The sequence below is a fragment of the Vanellus vanellus genome (assembly GCF_965231255.1).
Source record: "Vanellus vanellus genome assembly, chromosome: 3".
Taxonomy (NCBI): Eukaryota; Metazoa; Chordata; class Aves; order Charadriiformes; family Charadriidae; genus Vanellus; species Vanellus vanellus.
This window is the reverse complement of record NC_138907.1, coordinates 72,255,524-72,271,598: the sequence shown is the minus strand read 5'-3', so window position 1 is coordinate 72,271,598 and position 16,075 is coordinate 72,255,524. Positions and strand designations below refer to the sequence as shown.

General features: G+C 39.4%; 1 protein-coding gene across 1 annotated transcript in view; it reads right to left on the bottom strand.

The window, feature by feature from the left end:
• TBC1D32 (TBC1 domain family member 32) overlaps positions 1 to 16,075 on the bottom strand; it is a 94,388-nt gene that overhangs the window by 12,664 nt on the left and 65,649 nt on the right. The window contains exon 28 of the mRNA XM_082481157.1: positions 12,653 to 12,736. Coding sequence (XP_082337283.1) covers positions 12,653 to 12,736 — 84 coding nt within the window. The remainder of the gene's footprint in view (positions 1 to 12,652; positions 12,737 to 16,075) is intronic.

Below are 16,075 nucleotides of genomic sequence, written 5' to 3'. Positions count from 1 at the left end.
TAAAAACCTTAAATCATAGAATCATAGAATCATAGAATTGTCTAGGTTGGAAGAGACCCTTGGGATCATCGAGTCCAACCATCTACCCTACTCTACAAAGTTCTCCCCTACGCCATATCCCACAACACCACATCTAAACGTCTCAAACACATCCAGGGATGGTGACTCAACCACCTTCCTGGGCAGTCTATTCCACCCCCGACCACTCTTTCTGTGAAAAATTCTTTCCTAATGTTCAGTCTAAACCTACCCTGTTGGACCTTGAAGCCATTCCCTCTTGTTCTGTCATTAATTACCTGTGAGAAGAGACCAGCACCAACCTCTCTACAGTGTCCTTTCAAATAGTTGGAGACAGTGATGAGGTCTCCCCTCAGCCTCCTCCTCCTCAAACTAAACAGTCCCAGCTCCTTCAACCGCTCTTCATATGATTTGTTTGCTAGGCCCTTCACCAGTTTCGTTGCCCTCCTCTGCAGTCGCTCCAGCACCTCGATATCTCTCTTGTATTGAGGTGCCCAAAACTGGACACAATACTCGAGGTGTGGCCTCACCAGTGCTGAGTACAGGGGCACAATCACCTCCCTACTTCTGCTGGCCACGCTATTTCTAATACAAGCCAGGATGCCATTGGCTTTCTTGGCCACCTGGGCACACTGCCGGCTCATATTCAGCCACTTGTCAATTAGAACCCCCAGGTCTCTTTCTGCCAGGCAGCTTTCCAGCCACACCTCCATAAGCCTGTAGCGCTGCATGTGGTTATTGTGGCCCAAGTGCAGAACCTGGCACTTGCCCTTGTTGAAACTCATACCATTGATGTTGGCCCAATGACTCAATCTATCTAAGTCTCTCTGTAGAGCTTCCCTATCCTCCTGGGAATCAACACTCCCACTTAACTTGGTGTCATCTGCAAACTTGCTGATGATACACCCTATGTCCTTATCAAGATCATCAATAAAGACGTTGAACAGAAATGGTCCCAACACTGAGCCCTGAGGCACACCACTTGTGACCGGCCGCCCACTGGATTTAAATCCATTGAGCACCACTCTTTGGGACCTTCCAGTCAGCCAGTGCTTGATCCAGCGGATTGTATGCTCATCCAGGCCGTGTGAAGCCAGTTTTTCCACGAGAATTGTATGGGGGACAGTATCGAATGCTTTTTGAAAGTCCAGGTATACAATATCAACAGCCTTTCCCTCGTCCAATATTCTGGTAATCTTGTCATAGAAGGAGATCAGGTTCGTCTGGCAGGACCTGCCTTCCATAAACCCATGCTGACTACGCCTGATCCTCTGGTTGCCCGTTATGTGGGTTTCGATGGCACTCAAGATGACCTGCTCCATGACCTTCCCTGGTATCGAGGTTAGACTGACAGGTCTATAGTAACCTGGATCCTCCTTTTTGCCTTTCTTATAGATGGGTGTTACATTTGCCACCCTCCAGTCCATTGGGACCTCCCCAGTTAGCCATGATTTCCTGTAAATGATGGAAAGCGGTTTGGCGAGCACGTCTGCCAACTCTTTCAGCACTCTTGGGTGTAGCCCATCCGGTCCCATAGACTTGTGTGCATCCAAACGGCATAGCAGGTCACTGATCTCTTCCTCTTTAATCGCGATGCTCTCATTCTGCTTCCCCTCCCTGTCTCCTAGCTCTTGAGGCTGGGTGTCCAGGGAACAGCTAGTTCCACTGCTAAAGACTGACGCAAAGTAGGCATTGAGCACCTCAGCCTTTTCCTCATCCTTTGTGACTATGTTTCCCTCTGCATCCAATAAAGATGGGAGATATTCCCTAATCCTCTTTTTGTTATTAATGAATTTATAGAAACATTTTTTATTATCCTTAACAGCTGTAGCCAGGTTGAGCTCTAGCTGCACTTTGGCTCTCCTTATTTTCTCCCTGCATAGCTTCGCTACGTCTTTATAGTCTTCATGAGAGACTTGCCCCCTCTTCCAAAGGTCGTAGACTCTCTTCTTTTTTTTGAGATCCAGCAAGAGATCCCTATTTAGCCAGGCTGGCCTCCTTCCCCGCCTGCTTGTTTTTCAGCACATGGGAACAGCCTGCTCCTGTGCCTTTAAGACTTCCTTCTTGAAGTATGTCCATCCTTCCTGGACTCCTGTATCCATAAGGGCATCCTCCCAAGGTATTCTGTCTAGCAGTCTTCTGAACAGATTAAAATTTGCCCTCCGGAAGTCTAAGGTGGCAGTTTTGGTAACCCTTCTCCTTGTTTCTCCAAGGATAGAGAACTCAATCATCTCATGATCACTGTGCCCTAGACAGCCTCCAACCTTTACTTCCCCCACAAGTTCTTCCCTGTTCACAAGGAGCAGGTCTAGGAGGGCACTTTCCCTGGTCGGCTCACTTATCAGCTGCATGAGGAAGTTATCCTCCACACATTTCAGGAACCTCCTGGATTGTTCCCTGTCTGCCGTGTTGTATTCCCAGCAGATATCGGGGAAGTTAAAGTCCCCCACAAGTACAATGGCAAATGACTGCGATATTTCTCCCAGTTGCTTGTAAAGGCTTTGTCCACCTCACTGCTTTGGTTGGGAGGTCTATAGCAGACTCCCACAGCGATATCACCTTTATTTACCCTTATCCTAATCCAAACACTCTCGACGCTGTTATCACTATACTTAATTTCTGAGCTCTCATAGCATTCTCTGACATACACAGCCACTCCACCACCTCTCCTTTCCTGTCTATCTCTACTGAAGAGTTTGTAGTCTTCAATTGTGGCACTCCAGTCTTGTGAGGCATCCCGCCACGTTTCCGTGACAGCCACTATGTCATAGTTTTCCTGGCGCATCATGGCTTCAAGCTCCCCCTGTTTATTATTAAATGCTCCATTAAGCTTTGAAAATTGTTATAAACAATAAGTGGAATACTGCAATACTGCATATTGCAATCCACAAATAAAAAGTTGACCAGTAAGCTTGCAGGAGTGTTGTGACTGTAGTATTGTAATGATGCTCATGATGTCTCTGATTTAATACACTGAATTAAATTTTCTACAAAACTCATTTGACAGGTATTTATCAATACACCTGATATAAGTAACTGTCTTGAAACACAATGGGCTTCATAACAAAAGTCATTGACAGATCAGTTTCTAAATAAGAATTCCGTTTATCCTCAAACAAAGGACAGAACACCTCTCTGAACTGTGAATTAGATAACAGCATGATACCGCACTGTGGCTATTATTAAATGGAATGAACAATGTGCTTTGGAAACTTCCTTTCTATTTATCTAACAAAACAAAAATTCTACATTAAACAAGTATTTTACACTTCTTTCTTTAAAAATATAAAAGACTGTAAAATAGAAATTAAGCCAAAATGAAACTAGTGACTTGAAGGATATCAGAATTCACCAGGAGCCGATTTACAATTAAAAAAAAATATACAGAAAGTTGACTTTATCTCTCATTCTAAAATGCATAAAAAACCCCACAGCAGTAAATATGGACCATTTTTAAGTGTAAATGATATTTTCTTTTTTTTTTAAGCCATGGTCTTTATATTAGCAACCTACCATACATAGCTCAGGAAAGCTAATCGTAAGAAACACTGGTATGCCTGCTCTCAAATCTTTTTTTAAATTCACTATTTAATACAATCTTGTTCATTCAAAAGACAAAATGCTTCCCTTGAAACACCAAGTATTGCAAAATATTAATTGCCAGTGATAACTTTAAACAAAAAAAACCCAAAACACTACACGTGAAAAATTGTAGAATGTTATCTTTTTCTACAATAAAGAAGTATTCATTTTTATCATTTGGTAATCTTCCCCTTGTTTCCAACCTTTCTACCTCTGAATCAAACTCAGTGTTCCACAATGAGCCAAAAAAAGAAATAATTAGGACCTCTGTCGCTTGAGTGGCAGGGAGCAGTGAGGGTAGGGAGTAGGGCAGAAAAAGGCAGAGGGCTCATTGAGCAACTTGTCCCACCTGGCTCAGTTAGCCTTAACCTGGGATTCTTAGGTAAAGCATCCTTCACTGCTATTGCTTATCATATAAAAAAATGTTTCTAGCAATATATTATATGTTTTAACTTATAGAAAAAGTTTCTATAAATATGTTAGCAACAAAAGGTGGACTAAGGAGAATCTCCATCCTTTATCAGACGCAGGGGGAAACCCAGTGACTAAGGATGAGGAAAAGGCTGGGGTATTTAATGCCTTCTTTGCCTCAGTCTTTCGTAGTAACATCCACCGTTCTTGGGGTACACATCCCCCTGAGCTGGAAGACAGGGACGAGGAGCAGAATGAAGCCCCATAATCCAAAGGGAAATGGTTAGCGACCTGCTACAACACTTAGACACACAAAAGTGTATGGGGCCGAATGGGATCCACCCAAGGTACTGAGGGAGCTGGCAGAAGTGCTCCATCATTTATCAGCAGTCTTGGCTTGGTCCCAGTTGACTGGAGGTTAGCAAATGTGACACTCATCTACAAGAAGGGCTGGAAGGAGGATCCAGGGAACTGCAGGCCTGTCAGTCTGATTTTGGTGCTGGGGAAGGTTATGAAACAGAGCATCTTGAGTGCCATCGCGTGGCACATACAGGACAACCAGGTGATGTGGCCCAGTCCGCATGGGTTCATAAAAGGCAGGTCTCACTTGACAAACCTGATCTCCTTCTATGGCAAGGTGACCCTCTTAGTGGATGAGGGAAAGGCTGTGGATGTTGTCTACCTAGACTTTAGTAAAGCCTTTGACACCATTTCCCACAGCACTCTCCTGGAGAAACTGGCTCCTCATGGCTTGGATGGCCGTACTTTTCACTGGGTAAAAAACTGGCTGGATGGCTGGGCTCAAATAGTTGTGGTGAATGGAGTTAAATCCAGTTGGCAGCCAGTCACAAGTGGTATTCCCCAGGGTTGAGAACTGGGGCCTGTTCTCTTTACTACCTTTATCAAGCCCTGGACGATGGGATTGAGTGCACCCTCAGTTAAGTTTGCAGATGACACCAAGTTGGGCAGGAGTGCTGATCTGCTTGAGGGTAAGAGGCTCTGCAGAGGGATCTGGACAGGCTGGACCGATGAGCCGAGGCCAATGGTATGAGGTTCAACAAGGCCAAGTGCCGGGTCCTGCACTTGGGTTACAACCACCCCATGCAGCACTACAGGCTGGGGAAGAGTGGCTGGAAAGCTGCACCGCAGAAAAGGAGGTGTTGGTCCACAGCTGGCTGAATATGAGCCAGCACTGTGCCCAGGTGGCCAAGAAGGCCAATAGCATCCTGGCCTGTATCAGAAATAGTGTGGTAAGCAAGACTAGGGAAGTGATTGTCCCCCTGTACTCAGCACTGGTGAGGCCACACCTTGAATACTGTGTTCAGCTTTGGGCTCCTCACTACAAAAAAGACATTGAGGTGCTGGAGCGTGTCCAGACAAGGGCAAAGCTGGTGAAGGGTCTCAAGCAGCCCTTATGAGGAACAGCTGAGGGAACTGGTGTTGTTTAGTGTGGAGAAAAGGAAGCTGAGTGGAGACCTTATCACTCTTTACAACTACCTGAAAGAAGGTTGTAGCGAGGTGGGAGTCAGTCTCTTCTCCAAAGTAACAAGCGATAAGACAAGAGGAAACAGCCTCAAGTTGTGCCAGGGGAGGTTTAGATTGGATATTAGGAAAAATTTCTTCACCGGAAAGGGTTGTCAAGCATTGGAACAGGCTGCCCAGGGATGTGGTGGAATCACCATCCCTGGAGGTATTTAAAAAGATGTGGGTGTGGCGCTGAGGGACATGATTTAGTGGTGGACGTGGCAGTGTTAGGTTAATGGTTGGACTTGATGATCGTAGAGGTCCTCTCCAACCCAAATGATTCCGTTCTATTCTACCTAGTCTTCATCTTTAAAGAAAAGCTATCCTGTGCGTCTTGGATAGTTCCAGATGCAAATCAGATGATCCTGGGGAGAGGTTGGGATTAACTTCTGCTTACAAGCCCTTTCCTTACTGATGTATTTATTGATTTATTTATTGCAGAACAAACCTAGAGATAGAAAGGAATTTGAAGATTTTCATCTTGTGTCGGTACAAAAAGGTCAGCTGTCTTCTGTGGTTTTTATCTTCCAGGTGTTTCTGCAAAACTCTGAGCAGTCATAAATGTCAAAAGGGATTAGGGGCAATGGGAAGAACAGGATGAAGGGAAGATGGGGAGCAACTCTTTAAGGAATTTCAGTGTTCCCTTGTTTGAGTTAATACAAATGATTGGTCATGACCTAAAAGCATCTCAATGGGCAGTAATTCCCAAAATATTTTGTACCATTCACGAGCAGAAAAACAGATATCCCATAAGGCACGACTTGCAAAGGAGATTACATAGTTTTATCAAACTCAATCTATAGCTGCAAACACTTCAGAGTAAGTTAACTAGCGCATATAGTCAAGTAGTATTTGTCCTGATCAGATTAGACTTCAATCAACTTTACAACTCATATGAAAGATTGCTTTCTCATTCATTTTCCCTCTTACCATGAAGAAGCTTTTATGTATTTAAGTAAGAAAATGGGCTACATCACATTCATACTGAAATGACAGGATGCCAAACCAAAACAGCTTTATGTAATATTTCATACAACTTGTATGGTTTTTAGGTAATAATTAACTTATATGCCTATTTAACTGCTGTTACCCCAAAGAAACTACTGGCTTCCCTTTTGTGTTAAACGGAGGAAACAAGTAAAGCTGTTCCTCCCATTATTGATTTTGTTTTTTCACTCCCTGGTGTCGAGGCCAAATGCTTTTATGGTGATATAAATAATCTTCACAAAGTGTTAATGAATGTTAAATTTTAACTTCAATAATGGTAAGAAAGATTAGTTTTCATTATATGGATCGAAAATACTTTCGATTCAAAGGAACCATGTAACTAACAATACTGCAAACAGCTGTTGAAAATCCCACGAAGGCCAGAGCAATCTGTATAATTCCTGCAAGCGTTTAAAAAAATTCTTTGAAGTATGTAGTCTTGTTCACTATCAGATCTCTAGTCCTTGGCTTTGTCTATACAAACTGAAATTGTGGAAGTCACAATTATTTTTGTTTTAGCAAAAAAAACCCCAGGTTTTTCACTTACTCTTCAACAGGTATTTTAACATTGACACCATCAGTGGGCAGGTGCTCAAGCAGTCAATATAGAACTTTGTGTTGTCAGTATCTATCCTCTCTCCTTCTGATGTCCTTATGAAAGTTTTCTAGTTTAAATCATTATTTGGAGTTGGGGCAGAGCAGAAGTCATACGTTTCTCATTATATTCTCTTCTGCCATTTTGCTACCATTTTTTGACGGTGTCATCTCTTCCACCAGGCTGTTTGTCTAGAGCACTTCTGACAGTCTGAATCTCATATTCATTGTTAGAATGTTCTATAACAAAATATCACTTCAAAGAAAAGTATTATTATTGTCGGATTTGAATTGTGAATGGAGACAATGTAAACAAGATCCAAGAATAATTGCTGGACAATGTTGTTGGCTTCTCATCGTAGCTAGGTAACCTCATGTGCAATTCTACCTTGACTACTGAAAGTATCTGTAATGTCATCAGTACGCTTGTCATAACAATACAAGATCAAAATTTTCATATCTTGAACTTCTTCATGTATTGGTCATCACAAATACACAAGCTATTTTTGGCAGCAACACCATTAAGAACAAACCATGTTTTCACACCTGTTGCATATAAACTGGCAAAGGGCAAAACGCTTTTTGCTAACAGCGACTTTAAAGTGGGCACCCATCCTTAAAGAAGTGCATTCATCAAATGATGCAGGAAGAAAGGGAGGATGCCTTTCTTTCTCCTTCCCTTTCAGCCCAATTTGGGGTTGTGGGCCTGTATTTCTCATTTGCTGCTCCTTCTGATCAGCTCTATACTGATAGCTTCCCATTGGTGTTTTTAAAATCTCTCAGTTCATTACCCGATCCACCTGACCCTTAGAAGATTAAGAGCTCATTAAATAGTAGAAAGTTCCTATGAGATTTTGTTCAGCCAGAGAACTAAGCCTCATCTAGAGAAGGAACACACCGTGACATTTGATTTTTATGGCCAAGACCTGAAATCCCTGATGTTCTGTCCCTTTGGAAGTACATGGCAGAGCTCTTTCAGAAACAAAGTTCAGTGGAAATACAGAACTCAACTGTGAGGTCATCTGCACAACCAGTTAATCCTGAAAGGTTGTAGTATTCCCAAGTTTGGACGGTCTGCAACACACAGTGGAGATAATTAAGAAGTCCAGATACTAATACATTAAATGACTCTAAATGGAATTCTTTCAGAAATGGGTTTGTTGGAACCTTGAGAAAACTCATACATTTCCACAAAACATTTATGTTGCAATGAACTGGAATTTACTAACAATAGGAAGAGCAAGTGGCTGTTTCAGGAACTTCATATCCCTAGTGAATAATGCCTATTTTACTACTATAGCAAATTTCAGTTTCTTGCCATCCTACTGCCTGTTACAGCTAGACATCAATGATTTGGTTTTCGATGGTTATGGTTTTTTACGAAGAAAAATAAAAGCGAACTAGGAAGTATTAATTCTGGGAAAGAGGACTGACAGTTCATTAACATTTAACACACACATTATATGTTATTTTACTCATCTGAATCCACATAACAGCAGTATCATTGCTGCTAGCAGAAAGTAAACTTCAAGTAAGATTTGTGTTACTGTTTATAATTAAACACTGCAAATGTATAGTGGTTTATCAGATATTTTTCCTTCTCTCTTATCTTGAAAATGATAACAACCCAAACTAATTTGATTTTTCCATATTTGCAAATTTTATAATAGACTGAAATCCCAAGGGATTCCACAGCAGATGGATGACTGTGTTATTCTAATTACAACTACCTACTGGCTTAGAAAGCTGTCATTTTTTAAAGATAATCAATTTCTCATTTCAAGAAAAATGATAAACACTGAATATCTCTGCGTTGTGCTGAATCCACCTTCATGAAAATTGTGGCTTCTCTTCATTAAAATTAAACAACTGCTAGAAACTGGTTTTCAGTTCCTCAGACCCAAATTTATTCAAGGGAATGCATGAAATTGCCAAGTGCATGTTTGGCTTACTTAGATGTGCAGCTGGAAAGATGAATCTGGAATATAGTTTACCTTCTAACAACTCATTAGCTTTACTAATTCAGAAAAATGTCTCTACTGTAACCGAAGTTTTAGGATATCGCTTAGGTACCACTTACACATGCGTATATGGAAAAGATACTCTGAAATAACAAGGCATTCGATAATTAAGTGTTCTCCTTGGAGAAATTCCAACCCTTCATACACATCAGCAAACAATCCTGGGAAATGTATACAAATCTGATCCATCATTATTCAATCCATTAGAGAAGGAGAAACCTAATTTTAAGTAAATAAAAATTTTAACAAATAAAGTCCCCAGAAGGACTACGGAAGTGATCGCCCCCTGTACTCAGCACTGTTGAGGCCACACCTCGAATACTGTGTTCAGCTTTGGGTTCCTCACTACAAAAAAGACATTGAGGTGCTGGAGTGTGTCCAGACAAGGGCAACAAAGCTGGTGAAGGGTCTAGAGAACAAGTCTTATGAGGAGCGGCTCAGGGATCTGGTGTTGTTTAGTGTGGAGAAAAGGAGGCTGAGTGGAGACCTTATTGCTCTCTACAACTACCTGAAAGAAGGTTGTAGCGAGGTGGGGGTCAGTCTCTTCTCCCAAGTAACAAGCAACAAGACAAGAGGAAACGACCTCAAGTTGTGCCAGGGGAGGTTCAGATTGGATATTAGGAAAAATTTCTTTCCAGAAAGGGTTGTCAAGCATTGGAACAGGCTGCCAAGGAAAGTGGTGTAATGGCCATCCCTGGAGGTAGTTAAAAGACGGGTACATGTGGTGCTGAGGATCATGGGTTAGTGGTAACTTGGCAGTGTTAGGTTGATGGTTGGACTCAATAATCTTAAAAGTCTCTTCCAACTACAACGATTCAATGATTTTATGATTCTACAAAGATTTGAGCATGTTTTGTTTGTCCCTTCTGTAAGAACATAGGAAGGGTAATACAGACTTGGGTTCTCAAAGTGCATTCCCTGTCTTCATAGGAATGCCACACTATATGTTTTATGATGTAAAAAAGAACATGAAATGAGCATAAATGTAGCTATAGAATCAAGCCCTTTTATTGTACCAGAGTGGAGTACAATCATAGAATCAAATGTAGAGCCAGACTTTTGTTTCATTTTCATGTCAATCAGCATGAATTTATTGGTCTAAACTGGTTTCCCTGGAAAACACTCATTGCTACACGTGTTTGAAAAAGGTGCCATGAAATTTTAGTAACTATTTTCCTATAAAACTTAAACTCTTGATGAAACATGTGCTGTTTGCCTGAGCAACACACTGTCCTGGACTGGAGAACTCTTCACAAGAAGCGTCTGTGATAATAGTGTTGCTGACAAGGAAAAAAAGCTGTAAGACAACACTAGCCCCTTGCCTACATTTCACATCAGTTTCTTACCACCAGACTACTGACTATCCTTGAGAAGGCTTGTTGCTCTTTCATTTCCAAGCTTGTCTTCATTAAAACACACAGAATATCAAAAGCATTTGCAAATGAAAATTGTTCATCAGCTAACCCTTTAAATTTTGGAACTTTTATTTGAGAACTGAACAGGCAAACTTATACAGACTTAATGTCCAATAGTTCCTGTATAAGACTGAATGAAAAAAATATTCAGAAATACAAAAAGGAGTGTCATACAGACTGGGTTCTTTTATCACAGGAAGAAAATCTGTCAAGCTCAAGAAAACCAAGAATTGAGGCTTTTAGTGTGTTATCTTTGTTTTGTTTCTGTACCTTTCTTTGGGATTTTCCGTTCTAAAAAAATAACGTAAGCATACAATCATCACAGGATTTCAAACCTGGTGTTTCTTCAAAGTTAGCATTACATTTTAGATAAATAATGTAGTGTTGTTGCCACCTCCACGTAATCAATGGTTCATAGTGAAATCGCACATCAATAACGGAGAATATATAGGTTCAACCTTCCTGAATGTGTTTTAAATCCTAGCTTTGAACAAAAGGTTGAGAAGAGTGGATTGAAACTGAGGTACGTGACACCTAAGTGAACAAAGTATGGACTACTGCTTCCCTTCATTAGAGTTCTTCCACACTGGATGGAAGCACTTAGCTGTTACGATTAAGAAACAGTAGGATGTTGTCTTTGCTGGGCAAGACATCCACTTGGAGGTTGCACAGTTAGATCTCGGTTCCTCCTCTAGTTAGCTTTTGCCTTCATCAAACCAAGCGGGTTTTCCTGTTTTTCTAACAGGAAACACTAAGATAACCTTGAAAATTTATGTCTGCGGGCCATACTGTTCTCCAAAGTTATGTGAGATAGGCATTCCCCATGACAGAAAAGAAAACCACTCCTGGGCCTTCCATATCATTGCAGAAAGCGTGATACTTCGAACTGTGACCTAAAAAGAGAGTTGTACAGAGAGGAGCAAGAGGGGCAGTCTAGGTTTCAAATAAATCATTTACATCATGAAGACATTATATGGGCTTTTAACCACCAAAATCATCATTTGAATCGGGAAATGTCAGAAATATGTAAATAGCAAATCTTATGAGTCCACAAAAAGATCTTTGTTGCTCATTATGCCTCCAGAGAAGTTGAAAAGTGACAAAGTAATGGAGGACAACAAAAAAAGGATCTTTTAATGAAAAATAAAATATTGACAGAATGAACTGTCACTTCAGCAACTCTCTTCATTAAGCAAAGAGAGTTTCTCAAATAAAATTAAGAGTATTCCGTTAGCATGCTTTCAGAAGGTAAAGGCCACTACATAAAAGAAAGATCTGCTAAATTACTAAAAAGGTTTTATACTTTGAAACTTCAAAGGCAAGTCTGAAGTCTCCAGGGACACTACACTTGCATCCTATGGATGTGAGAGTAAAGTATCAGTATAAATAACAGACTCTCCACAAAGCAGGCTTGGTTCTCCAGAATAAGTGCTCTAAATGACTGAACTACAACCTAAGAGAAAAGTCCTGGACAGATAGTAAAGAATGAAAGTGCGTTTTCCGGCAGATATTAACTATGCTTCTAAATCGAATTTTGCAAATTCTTCAAAATATTAAAATGTATTATTTTACACTCAGAATAAATTAACGTTATCATTCATCCTTTATGCTTGGCTGTAAGCAAGACATCTATACAAAACTAACACTCAGATTACTCTGTCAACAATAGCAGTTCTTTAACACATATCCTTTAATGCAATATAAATTGCATACCTTTGAGTTCATTATATATTACGAGGCTTTCAAAAGGTGAGCCAGATTGCTTACACCATCTTAAATGTTTATGCCACCAGCTTTGCAAATCATTCTATAATAGGTGTCAACAAATACTTTGAATCATACCCCCACCTGTTCTGTATCTCCATCTTTCCATTACACATGCAGAAATGTGAAAGCCCATCACCAATAATTACCTGTACTGTTTACTCAAGCACATCATCTTTTGCTCTAAGGTGAGGTTATGTCCCACCAGTTAAGTAATGAATCTCTGAGTTGTTAAAGAACATATTAAACAAACCGCCAAATGCTACAGATACGTTTAAAAGGAAAGTAATTAAAATATGAAGAGGCTGTATGGCAATAAATTATTAGGAAACTGACCTTTATAGTTTCCCGTGCTGAAATAACAATCTGATCGGCTTTCAGAAAGATGTGACACGAACTTTTCAATTAATTCTGCCAAAACTGCAAAAAGTAAAAACCCATTAAAACATTAGAGGCAACTTACAAAATGGGGAACTACATTACCTAACAAAATGACAGTATGTGAGAAACTAAAGCTACTTGAATTCCTGCATGTTTATTCATGTTTTTATGGGGGAACAATTCAAAGCATGCATTGCGCTTTTGCATTCCTAACACCATTCTTAAATTAAATTTCAATAGCTTTACTGAGAATATATTCAGTGTAAACAGAAAGAGAATCCCATATTATCTTTATATCCTCCAAGGATTACTTCAGAATTTGTTACATGGTTTTGATATGAAATGAAAATTAGGTATAATTAAACTACAATATCTTACTATATTTGTCAGTGTATGTAGACAGGAAAGAAAGAAAAAAAGAAAACAAAAAAACCCCAACAACCCCCATACAACAAAAAACTTACACCATGCCAAAATAACGCTAACAAAAGTAAATGAAGTTTTAAGGGCTATTTCAAAAAAACATGCTATAAAACCACCTATGCTATTACAAGATAAAAATTATTCACTTAAAATTAAGCAATAGGAGCATTTCCTTTGGGAAATTCTGTATTTTATGATTAGGAGCATTTCCTTTGGGAAATTCTGTATTTTATGATGACCATAATGTTCTTATTCAGTTCTTGCCATGGAACTTTTGAGTCTGCAGGTACCACATAGGTAAGTCAGATGCTGACATCTGGTCAGTATGTAGGAAATTGTATCTCCCCCCTTAACAGGATGTTAGCCAGGAAGTTAGTAAGAACTCTCAATGATAAATCATTAGCAAGAAACTGTTCCCGGTTCCTCAGTTCTGCAAGTTTGAGGTTATGGCAAGTGAGCACACTACCACCTTACACATTTAAACAAAGGATACAAGGAAGCCTTTACACATGGAGGGAGCCCGTGTTGAGATGAGCTATATTAAGAATTTCAGATAGCAACAAAGAACATTTTTTTTATAAGTAAATACTATACCAAAACAGCTGTTGCTGTCATGATAAACAGGATTTAAAGAACAGTGATATAACATTCTTTTCAAACTAATCCAAGCGAGGAAGTGTATTTCGAGAGTAACGAGTACTGCTACCCATGGGAGTACCTGTTTTAAGACCACATGTCACCATTTCCTTGGCAGCAGCTCAATTTAACAGCACCGAAGCTTCACCCCCTAGTCACCCATTCCTGCACACAACTCCACGCACTCACAGATGGTTTTGCTGGTTTTAGACAGAATAATTCCACTAAACCATTTTAGCGGATAGCTGTACAAACAGTTGTAGCAGCAGAAGTAAGGCGTAACAATCTGTGGTGAGAGTGACAACGGAGAAAGCTAGCAGACTCCTGACCAAGCCTTGCTGACAGGAAAACTAACACAGGAGACTGCAGTGCAAGCTCTGTCATACGTGAGGAGGAGAAGGAAGATGACAGAATCCCCAACCACAGTCTGATGCTTGTTATGTCAGAAAAATAATGAAGAAAAAGATATCACAAAGACAATTACCTCTTCTTCCAACCATTTTAAGCTAACGTGCTGACATTAAGTCATGATTTTTTTTTCTTGATTAGTTCTTTAAAACATTTACAGAAATTAATTTACACTGAACGAGTCCAGAAAAAGTTGTTAAAAGGTTGAGTTTTGGTAATACTATGTTGATGGGTAGGGCAAAGGGGAAAAGAAATTTCACTGCAACAGCTAAACACGGATTTGCAGTTAGAGTAGCAACTCAAACAGTAACAAAATTAATTTTGCATTGCAAAGGACTACTATATCAAAACAAAAAAATTACATTTGTAATTTATATTCTTATGCATTTTTATGAAGAGAAGAAACTGGTAATTAAACCTAATATAGCTATTTTTAATCGTGGTCAATAAACCACACGGGGCTAGCAAAAAGCAATTTATTTTACAGAAGAGTAACAGTTTATTTATTTTGCAAGAATAAACAGAGTAAACAATCTCACTAATCTTCACTAACATGCTTACTGGAATTTGGTCCACAAACAATTTAACAAATACTTGTGTAAAATGACAAAGGTGTCTACACCTGGAGCTCTGGATAGCAAAAAGCAGAAATAAACTTAAAATTTGTAACTAGCTAGATGTTTACTGTATTAGTATTGTGAGTATTGAAATATAAATATACCGTACTATAATAACAAACAGAAACTATGTTAAAAAGACTAAAATAACACATAATTCAGGAAATCTAAAACCAAGTGAGAACACTGTACATTTCTTCCCTTTTTGTTGGAAGGCATCCACACGCTTGACCTAGCAGTCGAATATTTCAGTTCAGTGCTTGAGTTAATGGGAGAAGTGACAGCTCAACTGCTATGCAATTTTTTGAAACTCAAGCACTAAATTGATTTCCACCATTTGGAAGTATTTATCTAAGTGCCTATCAGGATCTTTGAGAATCTTTTAATCAAGTTTGAGAGAGGAAGACACACGTAAGAATTTATCAAACCAAATGTGGTTAATACATAAATAGAGGGTTTTCACAGGACATTGTCTCTTCCAAAAGAATGTCCATGCAAAATGACAAGTAGTTATTTTAATTTTTGTCTTTTAATACTAAATTATTTAGCTGCCATCTGGACACTCCCTGAAAATCTCTATAAAGGTGGAAACTGGCTCAGTGATTTTTCATTGAACTGGAAAAGTAGACAAAAGAAATTTAGGACAGTTCATTGTACAGTACAGTCAGTATTGTTTTAAAAGCCCATATTCTCATGCAGAGGTTATGTCCAGAGTTAGAGACTAGTGTTGTGTTGAGCCAACTCAGTGAAAAAGTTGATTTTCTTAAATTACAGTAGTGTGGCTGTATTAACATTGAAGTTTTTAAGAGACTGGCAATTACCTCATGCAAATGTAATCCACACTTCCAAAATAAAGAGGATTTTAATTTAAGACTGTGTAATCATATACAAACTAAATGAAAGAGTTTTAAAATTCCCTAAATGACTACAGTATGCTCATAAAACACCTAAATTCCTACAGGATTGCTTTTTTCCCTTGAAGAAATAATGTACAAAAGGAAGGTAAACAAAATGGTTTCTAAACTGAATAAGAACACTGACTAAAAATATTCATGTGATTAAAACTGTTTTGGTAGGTAGGCACCATGAGAGGTTATCTAAACCCTACTCTGAAAGGTTTATGCCAAAATAGTGAAAAACTGCAAAAAGCATCAGACTTTTTCAGATCCTCTAATGTAACTAGTGTTACTGGATCGTATTCTATACCAACCCAGAGATGCTTCAGAGGAGTTTAAAAGAAAAACTTTCTTAAGAGTTAACAGTAGTCATGCTTGACTTGTGTTAGAAGTTAAAA